At 35.1% G+C, this 14,995-nt stretch overlaps 1 protein-coding gene across 1 annotated transcript; it reads right to left on the bottom strand.

The window, feature by feature from the left end:
- Nucleotides 1-1,230: 1,230 nt before the first annotated feature.
- MPC1 (mitochondrial pyruvate carrier 1) lies at nt 1,231-10,351 on the bottom strand. Its single transcript, XM_081940993.1, has 5 exons — nt 10,073-10,351; nt 5,212-5,284; nt 3,983-4,079; nt 2,599-2,731; nt 1,231-2,456 (listed from the first exon to the last, which is right to left on the bottom strand). Exons 2-5 carry the CDS (start codon nt 5,242-5,244, stop codon nt 2,441-2,443), a joined length of 279 nt encoding a protein of 92 aa, XP_081797119.1. The 5' UTR covers nt 5,245-5,284; nt 10,073-10,351; the 3' UTR covers nt 1,231-2,440.
- Nucleotides 10,352-14,995: the final 4,644 nt, after the last annotated feature.

Genomic DNA, 14,995 nt, shown 5'->3' on the forward strand with positions numbered 1-14,995 from the left:
CAAGTGCAACCAGAGTATCAAGAACTTTATCCATAGGGGAAGAAGATTATGCGGTATGCAACTTTGTGTATTATTTTTAAGACAAAAGGAGTAAAGTTTGATACATTTGGCTATTTTTGTGACCCATTAGCATTAATAGGAGGAAACAAAAATCACATTATGGACTATTTTATTTCAGGAAATTAGTTTTCTATATTAAAGCAATTCCACGGCTATATAAATCTGGAGGCAATCACTATCACATATTGCTGTGATTCCCAACATATAGGAATAGTCTCAACATCTTGTAAAGTGAATTAATCCATAAATATATTTGGGAGTGCATTTAATTATCAGTATAATAAAACTGAACTAAATTTCTACGCAACCAGACTACATCCCAGGAGCTAATTTTCTATAATTCAGAAATCAAATGGAGTGCTATTACCTTCCCACCAAAGTGGTCCCTATTTTTCTACTTGCATTTTTTACGTACTTTCGAACTGCTAGGTTGGCAGAAGCTGGGACAAGTAATGGGAGCTCATTCCATTATCCAGCACTAGGGATTTGAACCGTTGAACTGCCGACCTTCTGATCGACAAGTTCAGTGTCTTAGCCTTGGGCGTTTAATCATGCTGGCCAAATGACCATGGAGACATCTTCGGACAGCACTGACTCTTCGGCTTTGAAACGGAGATTAGCACCGCCCCCTAGTCGGGAACAACTACTAGAACATATGTGTGAGGGGAACCTTTACTTTTATGTAAAAGTAGCAACTAATATAGTTGATACGTTAAAATATAATTAAAATGCACTTTTGCCCTATCCTAATGATGCAAAGCTTTTTATTATATATCCTGGAATTTGATCCAAGGACGCTTATAGTGAATTAATAGATTATTTTTGAAACCTCAATTTTGTGAAGAGAATTCTGTTTACCTGTCTTCTTTTTATAGATAAATATATGCAGTTTTCTATCATTAAAAACAACACTTACTTATTCTGAAAAGTCTGATAGTTTAGGGAATAGTAATAGCTTATTAATTTTATAACCATACTCTTTTCTATTAACTAACAGAACCCACATCAACATAAGTAAATAATAGTACAAAAGAAAATGTGTATCTATTTTTCTGTTATGTTAGTATGAAAATTGAAACACTGTATTGAGAAAGGAAAATGGATCTCATTTTTAAGAAGTTCTACCTTAAGAAGTACCATTTTCTAAATTGACACCATTAAAACTATAAATTGTTTCAAAGTGGTTTATTGCCATTAGAACATTCATGTTGTAATTTCTCCCCATAGGGAAGGTTTACTGCCCCAAAGTTGTTGAAGTAAAATCATATTATTAAAGACAATCTATATATAGTTCATTACAATTGTTGATAAAAATCACAACAGAGAGGTCAAATTAAACCAATACTCTTTCAAAAGTGTTCAATCCTATGCAGGCTTTTCTGTGTGTGTGTTAATAATATGTGTGTTAATAATATGGCATCTGCAGATGAATGCAAAAATAGAATCATACTATTTATTTTATTTGTTACAAATAAGAGTGTTCAATTGGGCTCTTAAAGGAGATGCTACTTACACCACAATGGGATGTAGGACTGTACCTACTTTATTCACAGGTACGTGTGCTTTTAAAACATCTGAGCACTGAATGTATCATTTGCAGAATGCTTACATACAAAGAAAAGATGGTATAGTTTACCAAACCTCGTAGTTGGGGACACAGAGCTTAATCTTGTACTCTAATGTAAAATATACAGTAACTATGAATCAGGATACAGTTTGTTCGAATCCACTCATAAATTAATTGGAACTTCACTGCCTTTTTTATTTTTTGATAAAAATAATTTTAGCTTCAAATGTCAAATATACACATTAGAAGATGTAACATATTCAAACTATTAGACTCACAAGAGTTAATTGAGGAATCCATTTTCAACTGCTTATATGGAGAATTGATAACGGATCTTGACTTTGTAATTTTTAAAGAATGCTGCTCTTGAGTAGTTGACATTGCTCCAATGTACTTAGAGGCAGAATCACAATTTCAATACATTTGTACATCTGACTGCAAAATAACCAACATTCAGTTTCCAAATCACATTTTATTAATCAGTTATGCCTTTTCTAGTTTTTTCTTAAATTAGCAGGTTTTTTATTTCAGAAATGTTGGTACATATTTGAGTTGAATAATTTTGTAATATTAAAAAAAATCTTATAAGGCAGAAAAATGATCTAATTTATGAACACCTGTGCAGTATTTTGTATAAGGGAAGCTAAAAAAGTTAACAAATGATACTGAATGCTAGCATTAATATTTCCATGATGGTGGTGATGCAAAAAAAAAAAAAAGAGAGAGAGAGATGACGACAAAGTCCTTCCTTGCTTATATTCTGTGAAGAGCAGCAGCACCTTTTCAATTTTTCTCCATGAATCAAATATGCAATTATTTTTTTGTCATACTGTCAGGAGGAATAAAAATAGAAGGAAAAGAAAAGGATTAATTCAATGACACATAAGTCAAGATCATGTAAGAAATATAAAAAATACTTGAACGTTTTAGTTATACCCTTAATGTAAAAGAAATAATCACAGTGTACTCACTTATGTTTGATCAACCTTCCTCCTTGAATAAGTTGTGCAAATTCATTAGTGAAATGACAAGCAAACAACAACCAGTTTCTGGGTTGCACCTTATAGGCAAACCTCATAAAAGTCAAAGAATAGCAAGTAAGTGCTGTAAAAACAAAGTTAAAGATTAAATGACTTAATGTTTAGATTTAGAGCAACATTCACTTTTAGTTCTGCAAGTACTGTGTTATTGCATATCCAAAGAATCTCATTTACATATATTTTACTATCTTAAAACAACATTATTAATAAAAGCTAAAAATATAACACTAGAAAATGTGTACAGGTGCAAATAGTTCTGTAACTCACAGTATACCTACCCATAACATATTAGCTCAAATGCTTTTAAACCTCTGTCAATTATATTCCAGGATTCGTGTATGCTTCACACACTTATATGCCAAAAATCCATGAATGTATTAATATCCTTTTATAGGCTGACAATGTGGTTGCCATGGAGCATTCTCAAGCAAGTCTGAGAAGACTGTTGCAAAAGCTAAATACCTACTGTGATCTTTTCTAACATCAATAAAACCAAATTTAAAGTACTCCTTTTTGCTAAAGTATTTAGCAAATAAGTGTGAAATATAACTGGCAGCTGGATGTGGAGTCCACTGAAAAGAGTGAAGTTTTTCACCTATTTAGGAATGGCTTTTACCAACACGGGATCTATAGGCAAATCATTTTAAAAGAAACTTGGTGTGGTCTGAGACGAGTATCAAAACATTATATAAATTGCTTAATTACAGTTAACCAAGGACCTTGGCCCCCATAACAAAAGTAATTAGGGCAAAAATAATCTCAGTGCTGACCTATAGCACTGAACTGTGGGTTTTACAAAAACCATTTCACTTCAATTTGACAGGTATTTTTTTGGTTTTGAAAGTATTTATATATATAGTTTGAAGCCATGCCTAAGAAACCTATTCTAGAGCAAATTTTGAGCTGTTGGATTTGGTGGCCAAATATGGTCACTGCTATCATTGGCCATATCATCAGATGATATATGTATGTGCAGTGCCCCAGCCAATAAAGATATCTCTCATGTTTTTTTCGATTGTCAATTTAATATCCATTTTGGACTTAGGAATTTGAAAACCTTACTTGAAAGAACAGCCCACTGGGACTTAAATTGCACACTGTGATATTTCTAATATATGCATTGTTAGCAGAAATGTTAAGTTAATAGATGCAATTTTGCTAATAATTCATTGGTATTATATTTTCTTTTTTAGCTAATAATTTTATCCTGGAAACAGATCTTGTATTTTATCTTTATTTTCTTTGATAAGATTGTAAGACTAATCAAACAATAAACATTGCACTGTTTAAAACGGAAGTTAACTTCACCACTTGCCAAATGTCATTCGGCCACTGATGATTTCTGGTGATTTCTTCATATCATTTATGGCAGCAATGGGAAGTCCCCAGTTGGCAACAGGTCCCCAGAAATGCTATAATAAAGGCACACATTAAGAAAAGAAACTTTCCCTTTTGCCAATTCAAAAATATTTTAAATCAGATTTTAAAAAAAATCAGGACTAGATGATTATTGTCTCTGATTAATGCAATCCCATTTGGAAGCAAGAACTATGGACACATTTTGTTCCTTAATCTAAAATACATATATAACATCACTGCTACTTGCAATTCCAAAGAAACACACAAGTACCAAACATCCCATAAGCCATTATACTGGAAGAGAACTGGAAAGCCCCATGGCATTACTAGCTTCTTCTCCATTGGCTAAGCAGCCAAGAGTAAGTATAATTTGGCTTCTATAGCCTTAGTGTCTAGGAGAAGTTCTGTGTTGCCAAGTGTTGATAATTCAATTTTGTAATGGAGATATTTGCTTTCCTATAACTCTTTTTCTCTAGCTTTTTTTTTTTTGAGGACTGAGGACAGTCCCTTTTGGGAGAGGGGGCGGTCTAGAAGTGCAAATAAATAAATAAATAAATAAATAAATAAAATGCAAAATGTTCAACTGATGGGGTACATCCTTAGGATAGAGGTAGTATGTAAATAAATGGCATAAATACACATGCAGTCCCATTATATGACTGATTGGCAGTAGGTATAACTCTGAATCTCCTTTTTGATTAGAACTACATTTAGCCTCCTGACAGAAAACAGAGTGGGTCAATTTAGCATTTGTGTTCCCATAAACATACTAACTTTTCTTGATCCAGGAAAGCAGGTACAAACATGTGGTATAGATTAACTTGGAGAAACTTTACTGAACACATTTCTACAGGTTTATAATCTACATATATAGCAAACTACTTTGTCATCAATTAGACTAATGAATCAATTATATTACTACCACTAAATGAGGTACTATGAAAGGAGTACCTCATTTTTTTCTGAAAAAATATAGATTTTTTCCCCACAAAAACATGAGTTGGGAAGCTTTCTGTCACAATTTCAAGTTTTATTTTGGAGCATTTCCCAGGATATCTATTAATTGGAAATAATTTTGTTGTACTATAAATGAAAACAACTTATCCTTAGGATCAGATGAACTTAAAGAATACTATGACTGGCACAATTATAAGTGGCTGAAAGGAAGTAGAAATAATACCTTACCGTACTGTTTGATGAGCAGTCATAATGGTTCATTGTTTAAAAGGAGATGTGAAAGAGAAAAAAAGGCAATAGCCTCCATGAAATAGAATTGCATATATAAATACTTGTTTTTATTTGTATGTCTCTAGCCCACTTTATTACTAAATGCAGTTAAAAGTAGAATACAATTCATTTAAAACTGCTGACAATGACAAAATTATACCATGTTAAAACTCTAAAACAAAGGACAACAGTAGATCAGATTGACACCACCATTTTTAGGCAAATGCCTATATAAATATAAGAGATTTGTACCACCAAGATCTGTATACCTCTGATAAATATACTTCTTTAAGAATACTTTCCCTAATCTTAATTGGCAGATACGTATGAGAGAAAGCGCTGCTATATATCCAGGTCCTGAGCTGTTGGACCTATTTATCAGAGTTGTAGTACAAAATTGTAACTAAATTGATGTAGTGGGTTGGGTTGATGCTGAAGGAAAAAGAAGCACATAAATTTTAGATGTTACCTCCTCTGCACTCTGGACTCAGTTTTATTGTCATCATAACTATCCTCAAATTACAGAAATAGAGGATTATGAAATGTTGCAGGAGTAGCATGGTTAATAGTACAATAAACTGAAACTGGAGAAGAGAAAAATCAACATTTGACACTTCCAAGCTTTATCAATTTAGATACAATATGTATAGCTGAGATATAAAGTTTACTCTAAATTTAATGCTAATTGCTATACCATACCTATATAGCTTTCCCATTATAAATAATTATAATCACACATAATTTGAGATTTCAAGGACTTATTTTTAATTGAATTTCTACATTTACCAGTCACATAATAATACAAATTATGTTCTCTGTATCTCTAGATTACTAAAATAATTATGATAAAATAAATAATAACCATTGAAATATTAAATACTTCTAATTTACCAACATTCCATAGTGTTGATATAATTTAGAAGCATACTATCTCTGCCTTTTTTATTTAAAATGGCTTAGTTACACTCACACATATCTGATTAATCAATTAAGCATGGCTACTGTGCTTTGCAATATTACAATTTTTGGGGACTGGTGGGATGGAGATATTGCATCCATACTGATATTGATATAAATTTAGTGGATCCCATAATTGTGTGAAAATCATTAGTACTTTGAAAAAGTACTTTGGACATTTGTTTCATGCCCTGAAACAAATTAAAAGAAAAACTGGGGAAAATGTGACCTGCAAACTGATGGCAGGGATCATATGATATCAATGCTGAAAGAGTTATATTGACAAAACCACCACTGCATTAGACATGCTCAGACAGAAGCAACTTGTATAAGGAATGTAAAAAAAGTAAATAATCAAAGATCCCTATGTTATGTTTCTGTAATAGATATCTAGGATTAACTGCTAAAAGTTTCCTGTTATAGTTTATATAGGTTTCACTTTTCTGTATGCCCTACAATCCTAATATATGCCCCAAATTGCTTTTAAAGGCTAATGGATTCTTTGCAAAGGCTTTGAATAAGTTCTGATAATTGCAGCTGGATGAAAAAAGCCATGGAAATTGGGCACGGCTCTCTCGCTGAAGCTGCAATACTTTCCTACCTATACAAGATACTGTCAAATTCCAGCCCTAAACTATTACCAATGTACTAAAATAAAGTGTCATGCAGATTTTAACCTTCATAATGCAATAATGTAAATTTGTAACTTGTTTTTCTAAAATATTTTAAGATATATAAAAACATAAAACTCTCACATGTAGAACAAAAGCTGACATAAAAATTATGTTACATTGTATTGACAGTATTTTAATAATAGAACAATTTTCAAATGGCACTTATGCATAATGATGCATAATGAACATGGACATAATAACGCACATAGACATCAACATTTTCCCTAAAAATCTTACCTATATATATACTTGAAACATAATTATATCATAATAGAACAAATGTTTTAATTTTAAACTGTTTAGCAGTAAATAATTGCCACTTCAATTACATATATTTCTCTTGCAATAAAGCAACAATCTTCACCAATGTGCAGTTTTTAAAACTGTAAGGTTTTTTTAAAGTTAAGAACATACGGTATCATGCTCTGTGTTAAATACCTTTCTTTTTCAAAACAATAATTTAGTGGTCAGGCAAGTATTGCAAGGTTTCTTCACTTCAGATTTGCTCAATCTCCTAAGTAATGAACATCTTGGACAGATTCACCAGGAACATTCTTAGGCAATACTATCCCTATTTACTTTTGAGAAAGCGCCACTGAACTAAATGTTTATTTGTATACTTATTGCAGGTGTATTTATCAGTTACTTCATTGCAGTTGTGTATTAAACCTTAAACTTAGATAGAAAGCCCTGTTGCAAGGCTTAACATATTGGCACTTCAGCTCCTTTAATTAGTATAGCCATCATCTAGGAAAAAATTTGAAAGGAATTTCACATGCTTACTAGATTCCTGAAACCGATATTGCTTGTTAATACCTTTTAGCAGCAATGTGACAAATTATAATGGCTTTCCAGAAAACTTAATTCCCTTTCACAATCAAGAAGTGGGATAATCATCATTTGACAGGGATTATAGCTCATTCTCATGGCCTATTATTAGAGGGGCACTTGAAAATTTGGTGCTTTAAAAATGAATGATTTCGTATTATTTAGCTTTCTGCCTATTTAAAAAGCTTATTTTAATTCTTGAAATAGCATGAAGGACAAGTTGACGGTTTCTTGTTAGGAATTAACTTATGTTTGTTCAAGTTAGCAACAATTTATATTTGACTTTTCAACAAACCCAGTACTAAATAGATAGTTAACTTTCTGTACAGAAGCAAAAGTATTCATACAAATAGTGAATCTATTCCAAGACAATGCCTATAGTTCTGAAATTAAAAATAGTTATATTTTTTCAGTAAAGTCTGTTATTTTGCAGATAAAAATCAATTGATATGGAAAACAAAAACAAATTTACTTCATGTTTTGTGTGTTCTCAAAATAGATACTGCCAGTTCTTAAGAAATATATAAATAGTAACAGAGATGAACAACAGCAACAAATCACAATACATTGCAAGTTTATTCAGAAGCATATCCCAGCATTTAGCAAAATATTTCATCCAAACAATAATATAGCCTTAATACAGTATTTAGCAGATGCATCTTTCATCACGCCACGCTTGTTTCGAATTACTTCAAAGAGCAGGAGTCTTGTCCTTCAAACAGTTCCTACCTTCCCTCAAACTCATTTTCAAAACAATTTTCATTTATTCCCAGGGAGAGGCATTGTTTTTGCCTGTGCTGTTGGCTTTGCTTTTCTATTTTAGAAATCCCTTGAGAACATTTCTCAGTTGGGAAGCTTAATAAGCACATCTTAAAAACTACAGCCTATGCACCATGGTTGGATCTTGTCACAAGTTGGCTTGTGCCTCCTGGCTTTTCATATTAAGAGGGCAGGTCAATTATTTCAAGGAGAAGAAAACTGGTGTGTGGTGAAAGTGTGTGTGTGTCTTTGCTGCCTGCGAATTACAATCCTGTTGTAACCCATTTGGCTTGTCCCAATCCTCTGCAAGGGGGACTATATGTTGTTCAGTCACTAAGTTGTGTCAGACTGTTTGAGACCCCCATGGAACGGAGCTTGCCAGGCCCCCTCCTGACCTCCACTATTTTGCCCAAATCCATGTTCTTTATGTCAATGACACTATATAACCAATCTCATCCTTCTTCTTTTAGAATAAATAGAATAAAAGAGTTGGAAGGGACCTTGGAGGTCTTCTAGTCCAACCCCCTGCTTAGGCAGGAAACCTTACACCACCTCAGACAAATGATTATTTAATCTCTTCTTAAAAACTTCCAGTGTTCGAGCATTCACAACTTCCGGAGGCAAGCTGTCCCACTGATTAATTGTTCAAACTGTCAGGAAATTTCTCCTCAGTTCTAAGTTGCTTCTCTCCTTGATTAGTTTCCACCCATTGCTTCTTGTTCTACCCTCAGGTGCCTTGGAGAATAGTTTGACTCCCTCTTCTTTGTGGCAACCCCTGAGATATTGGAACACAGCTATCATGTCTCCCCTAGTCCTTCTTTCTCTTAAGCTAGACTTACCCAGTTCCTGCAACCGTTCTTCATATGTTTTAGTCTCCAGTCCCCTAATCATCTTTGTTGCTCTTCTCTGCACTCTTTCTAGGGTCTCCACATCTTTTGTACATGTGGCGACCAAAACTGAATTGTGAGCCTCCTATGTATATTTTACCTGCAATCTTTCCCAGCATCAGGGTCTTTTCCAAAGCAAGCACCCAAATATATAGGAGCCAAACGCTTTTCCCCACTTGCACTTATCTGGGACACAAACCCGGCATCTTTCTTCTGGCTATATAACCCGGTCTCTGTTTTCATCCCAGTCTTTGACAGAGACAGATTATATTATTATTATTATTATTATTATTATTATTATTATTATTATTATTATTGTTATTGTTATTGTTATTGTTGTTATTATTATTATTATTATTATTATTATTATTATTATTATTATTATTATTATTATTATTATTATTATTATTAAACAGGACTTCTATGGCCGCCTACGTCACATACAGTGATTCTAGGAGGCTCACAATACAGGACAGGACAGGAAGACGAAGCCCAACTCGGGGTGGGGGTGCAGATGACCTTGACCCGTTTCCAAACGGCCCAGCAGGGTCGGCTCCGACAAGGAGCTTGGACGGAAGGACCGCCAGAAAATGCCAGGGCTTATAGCAAAGCCGGGGAAGCGCTGTCCCTGAAGTACCCCGGAGGGTCTTCCAGCTTCGGAGCACCGCAAAAGGAGGAACCGGGCCAAAAGCGACGAACGGCCCTCTCCCTTACCTCATGAGGTAATCCCTGAAGTCCTTGCTGCGCACATAGTCCGCGGCTTTCCGGGCCAGGGCCGCCGCCATGGCGAACGATAGGAGTAGGCAGACGAGCTCCCGGTGTCACCGCCGACGCGGTTAATGACAACCTTCTCCGCGGCCGGGAACGAGCCTCCTTTTCACGACGGGTCCGCCCCCTGCCTTACGATAGCACTCGCGTTTCCGTAGCAACGCCCATCGTCGATAGGCGACGGTTCTTCCTTCTCCCCCCCTCCCCCTCCTCCCACTTTCAATGGACTCGTTCAAGGGCGGGGAAGGAAAGGCTTGCCGTAAAGCACGGACGACGCCGGTTTCTCAAGCCGCGTTTCTGTTGGCTGCGAGCAGGGATCGGATGGGCTCTTATTGGTCCGTTGCGGTAGCCTGACGTATCGCTACATGGGGCACCCTCCATCGCCTTCAGTTTGCCGGTCAAGGGCAAGATGAGTGGTTATGAGCGGGAGGCGGAGCTGAGTTCATTTCTTCCTCGGCCATTGGTGGCTGAGTTCCAGAGTGCCAATAGTGGAGGGAGCGCTCTCCTCGCTCGGGTTTCGGTATGAAATAATTAAAACCCAGCTCTTCAAATGGTGCTTTTAGCGTCGTGTTGTATTTGGGGCAGCGTGGTCCACCTTCTGCACTGCTTTTTGGATGACTCAGAACACTTGCTGATCAAACATGGAGTCCCGTCTACTTAGTTTGTTTTCTTCCTAGGAAAAATACTTCAAGTTCAAATTAAGATCATTTGAGTTGCCCGTTTCTGCATCTTTTGAAGGATTATATTTTCCACATTACCAAAACCAAAGATAGTATTTCAAAAGTGGCTGCATCATACAGTAATTCCTACAGTAACTTTGATATTCCGTTTGTTTCCTAAACAAAACTAGTACAGAATCCTCGTCATTTTACATTGTTGTCCATCATAATCCCAAGAATAGGTGTTTCCACATATTAGAAGTTAAAATACTGAATTGCAAGTTCAAAACTACAGTTCTACGCCGCTATTAAAACAATACCTATGTCCAGATTATGGTGGTTTTTGAATGTTTTCTACTTGACAACTGAGGTTTTTGAGAAGCCACTGCTCTAGGTTCAGACAAAATTGGAGGAAGATACTTGGTTACATTGCACTGGAAAATTTGGCATGGGGACTCTAGAAAAATATTTTCCTCCCATCTGGTGGGCTCTTAAAAAGAGCTTTTGTTTCTAATCTTGATCTTTACTATCAAGATTAGAAAAGCTCTTTTTAAGAGCCCACCAGATGGGGGGCAAATACTATATGCCGTAATGTCCCTCTTGACACCCTTAATTCTTTGAATTTCACCAGTATGACCAAAATGATGCTCAAAAGAAAGTGGGCTTTTGCATTGAAGTTGGGAAAGCTTTTTTTTAAATGAAAAAAATATTTGAAGAAAAATTTAAATTTAGAAATGAACAGCTTCTCTTGTTTCTGGTTATTTATGTATTTCTACAAATTGTAAACCAATTGCAGAGAAATCTAGGCTAGAGTTGATTGCTCCGTCTGCAGTTTATACCATTATCAATACAATTAGAGGTTTTATCCAAAGTCACTGGTGAAACTGTCATGACTGAATCATATAGCTTCTCAGTTATTAAATTCATACAGAATTGCTTAGTTTTGATTCTCTTATGATTTTCTCTTTCTTTTTGAATTACCAGTATATGGAAAATTAGGTGCCCGTGGGTTTTCCATTTCTAGATAGATAAAAGTGTTCTGTTGGTTTCATACATTTAATGCGGTGATTGAAAGACTTTTAAAAGCTTTCCATTTCATAAGTGTAAGAAACCTATCTTGAATAGATTATTTCTAATCCAGGTAAGGCTGGGTTTGCTTTTTTCTACATGACTTTTAACCTCTTTGGCAAATAAATGACATAGTAACTCTTATCTTTGCTTAGAAGGATAGATAACGAAACTTTATTACTCTCTTAGTTCTGAAGATTACTTTCCTTCTCTATTAGTTTAAACCTGGTTCATATAACTGTAGAGCTCTTATCCTTGAGAAGAATTGTAAGAAACATCTGCCTACTATAAATAAGGTTTTTTTTAAAGTGTGTAATAACAACTAGTTCTCTTATCTATTTGGACCTCATTCATGCCCTACAATAATGATACAAGTAGGATTTTTGATGAGGTTGGCCCTTTCACAGAATCTTGATTCAGTTCCTTTGTCTCACACACTAAAAAGCCGATCTAGATCAATATGTAACAAAAAAGTTAAACTGTAACTTGCTTGGGAAATCAGTCTGAAAACTCTAAACACTTTCCAAAATAACTGGGATCAAAGGTAAAATGATGGCTGTTCACTATAAAGTCAGAACTGCTGATCTTGTGTGGGTTAATGTGCAGGACTTACCTCCACAGGCAAATCTTTCTATTATTATTAGATTTATGCACATACACTTTATGCACATCTTTAAGAATAATATCACCCAGAAACATGTAGAAAGTGTTCATCAACATCCTAGCCAGATATTTGGTGTTCATTAATTGATTCAGTTTGTTTCACCTTTCTATTTGCTGTATTTGGATAAAGTGGTTAACAGCAAGTAAAATACAAAGGGAAATGTTAACATTATTAACAATTACATTATTGTTTGAAATGCTTGGTATGGTGAAAAAAATGTCAGCCACCGGAAACCACACTTTTAAGAACTGCAGTGGAGGAGGCTGTTATGTTGTATAATCACATCAATAATAAATGCAATATTTGGAGGCCTTTGAAAAGCTTTAAACAACCATGGGGTGGGGGAGGTACGGTCTCAACTGAGTAAGGGTACTGCTTCCCTTTTACGCTTTACTCACTGGACACATACTCTCTCTGTATCATAGCAGTTGTTTATTGGTTGGATGTGTCTTAAACTGCAGAAATTAGTTCAAATGACATCTGATAACAATGAAATGGAAAGAAATAAGGAACTCTTGTCCTTGTTCACATAACTACACCTATGAAAGCCTGGGTTTTCAAACACACAGGGAAAAATGCCTGATGCTGAGTCCTGGATCCAGCCACAAGTGAAAATAGGTTTATACCTAATGTTAAGATAGGCAGGATATAGTCTATAAAGCAAGTTTTTCTGGCTGAGCAATATTCGTTATTGCAATAGCATACTGCTGTTGCAAGGAAATACAGTTAAGCTCCATAGTTTCAATGTAAAATGAGACCATCCTGCTCTGTTGAAATCATTGGCACTGATTCTCTGTACAGATTTGAATGGAATTTGGACTGTGACTGAGATGCAAACTTTTACCTAATGTGCTCACCAAAACAGAACATTTCAGTTGATGTGACAGTAAGGCTGGGATCATTACTTCCAAGTCCTAATATGACTGATTTTGGCACAGCCTGCTTGGTGACCTTAGACATAGTTGTTTATAAATTCTTTCTATTTTAGTATTAGCTGTGAACCTAGGCACTAAATTGAGCAACACACACTTAGCACATGGGAAACTCAGCTATGAGCACATGTGATTTGCCATTATTAAGAGCTAATTTACATATATGAACATGTCCCTTTTTATTCTGAATGTATTCACAGGATATAGAATAGCTTTTCCCAGTTTACAAGTAATCCTTGATTTATACCCTTGCATTTAATGAAGGTTCAAAGTTATGACAGTGCTGAAAAGTGATTTATGACCCATCTTTGAAGTTACAACCATTATGTGACTCCTGCAATTACATAATCACAATTCGGGCACTTGGCAACTGGCTTGCATTTATGACAGTTGCAATGTCTTGTGGTCACATGATCTCTTAAAAATGATAGCTTTTGTTGATTGCTTCTTTCTAGTGCAGTCAAATATAAAATGCTTGACTAAAATTACCTCATCGAAAGATTTTAAACCTCTATTACAGCCTCTCCATATATTTGACTGCTGTTTTTTCAGTTTAAAGTCACACAAATTCACCATTTACTTATGTATGAGACTTAGCTTTTTCAAAGCTGGTTTTCAAAGAGATTGATTATGTACCACCAAGTCATTGTTGACTCTTAGTGATGACAGATGGATTGTTTCAATGATCCAAAAAGTTGCCCAAAATTCCAAGTTGGTTTTGCTAATTTGGAATTAACATCATAGTATCTGCTAGTTACCATAACATCACATTGCTCCTTCATATCTTCACTTCCTTGCAAATTTATCTGTAGATATTTTAGCTAGATTACTCCTCTTTCAGTGGCATTGCATTTCTATATTTTCAGAATGTTGTTAAACCATAACTACACATCTTGACACAACTCTTCAAATATCTTTTAAAAATATCTTTAGTTATCAAGAACTAGTGGGCATTGTTCTTTTTTATTCAATAGTTAGTCAGAGGTGTCCAGGGGTCCCAGTGCTTTTATGGTGAAAGCAGCATTGTCATACTGCAGTGCATGTTCTCTCCTTTCATAGATGAGAGTGATATCAAACATAAAATGCATGCTGCTGCATTGCTGCATTTATCTTTTCTCTCCCATGGATGTCCAGAAGAGTGACAGAATGTGCATGGCGACATTCACATCCCCCTTATATACTTGTATGCAACATTGCAGTGCAAGTATAAAAAAGAAGACCATGACATCTCAACAAATTTCACCACTTTGGTGTCAGCATAATAGGAAAGGTATGGTACAGTATAGGTGCTTTACCAGGAAAATGCTCCCCCTGCCACAATCCCTGTGGATCATGTGCTACAACAGATACAATTGCTTTATTATTCAAGGTGGCCCATAATTTATCCTAATGTGCATTGTGAAATATCTTTTCTGAATGCTTTGCATCTCCTTATGATATAGTCTATGGGAATAATATATACAAGCACCTTAATTCTATGAAAAGGTGACATGCTTCTTGATTAATTTCTAAATGTATGTGTTCTGATTCATATTATTTGTAATCC

Source organism: Natrix helvetica, assembly GCF_964273705.1.
Source record: "Natrix helvetica genome assembly, chromosome: 2".
NCBI classification, from domain to species: Eukaryota; Metazoa; Chordata; class Lepidosauria; order Squamata; family Natricidae; genus Natrix; species Natrix helvetica.

What these genes read in the sequence shown, in the direction of transcription:
- MPC1 (XM_081940993.1), bottom strand. Translation starts at nt 5,244, where the DNA reads ATGAACCATTATGACTGCTCATCAAACAGTACG. An exon ending in ACTGCTCATCAAACAGTACG is followed by an intron (nt 4,080 to 5,211) that starts GTAAGGTATTAT and finishes CCTTTATTATAG; the next exon opens with CATTTCTGGGGACCTGTTGC. An exon ending in CAGTGGCCGAATGACATTTG is followed by an intron (nt 2,732 to 3,982) that starts GCAAGTGGTGAA and finishes TTGTTTTTACAG; the next exon opens with CACTTACTTGCTATTCTTTG.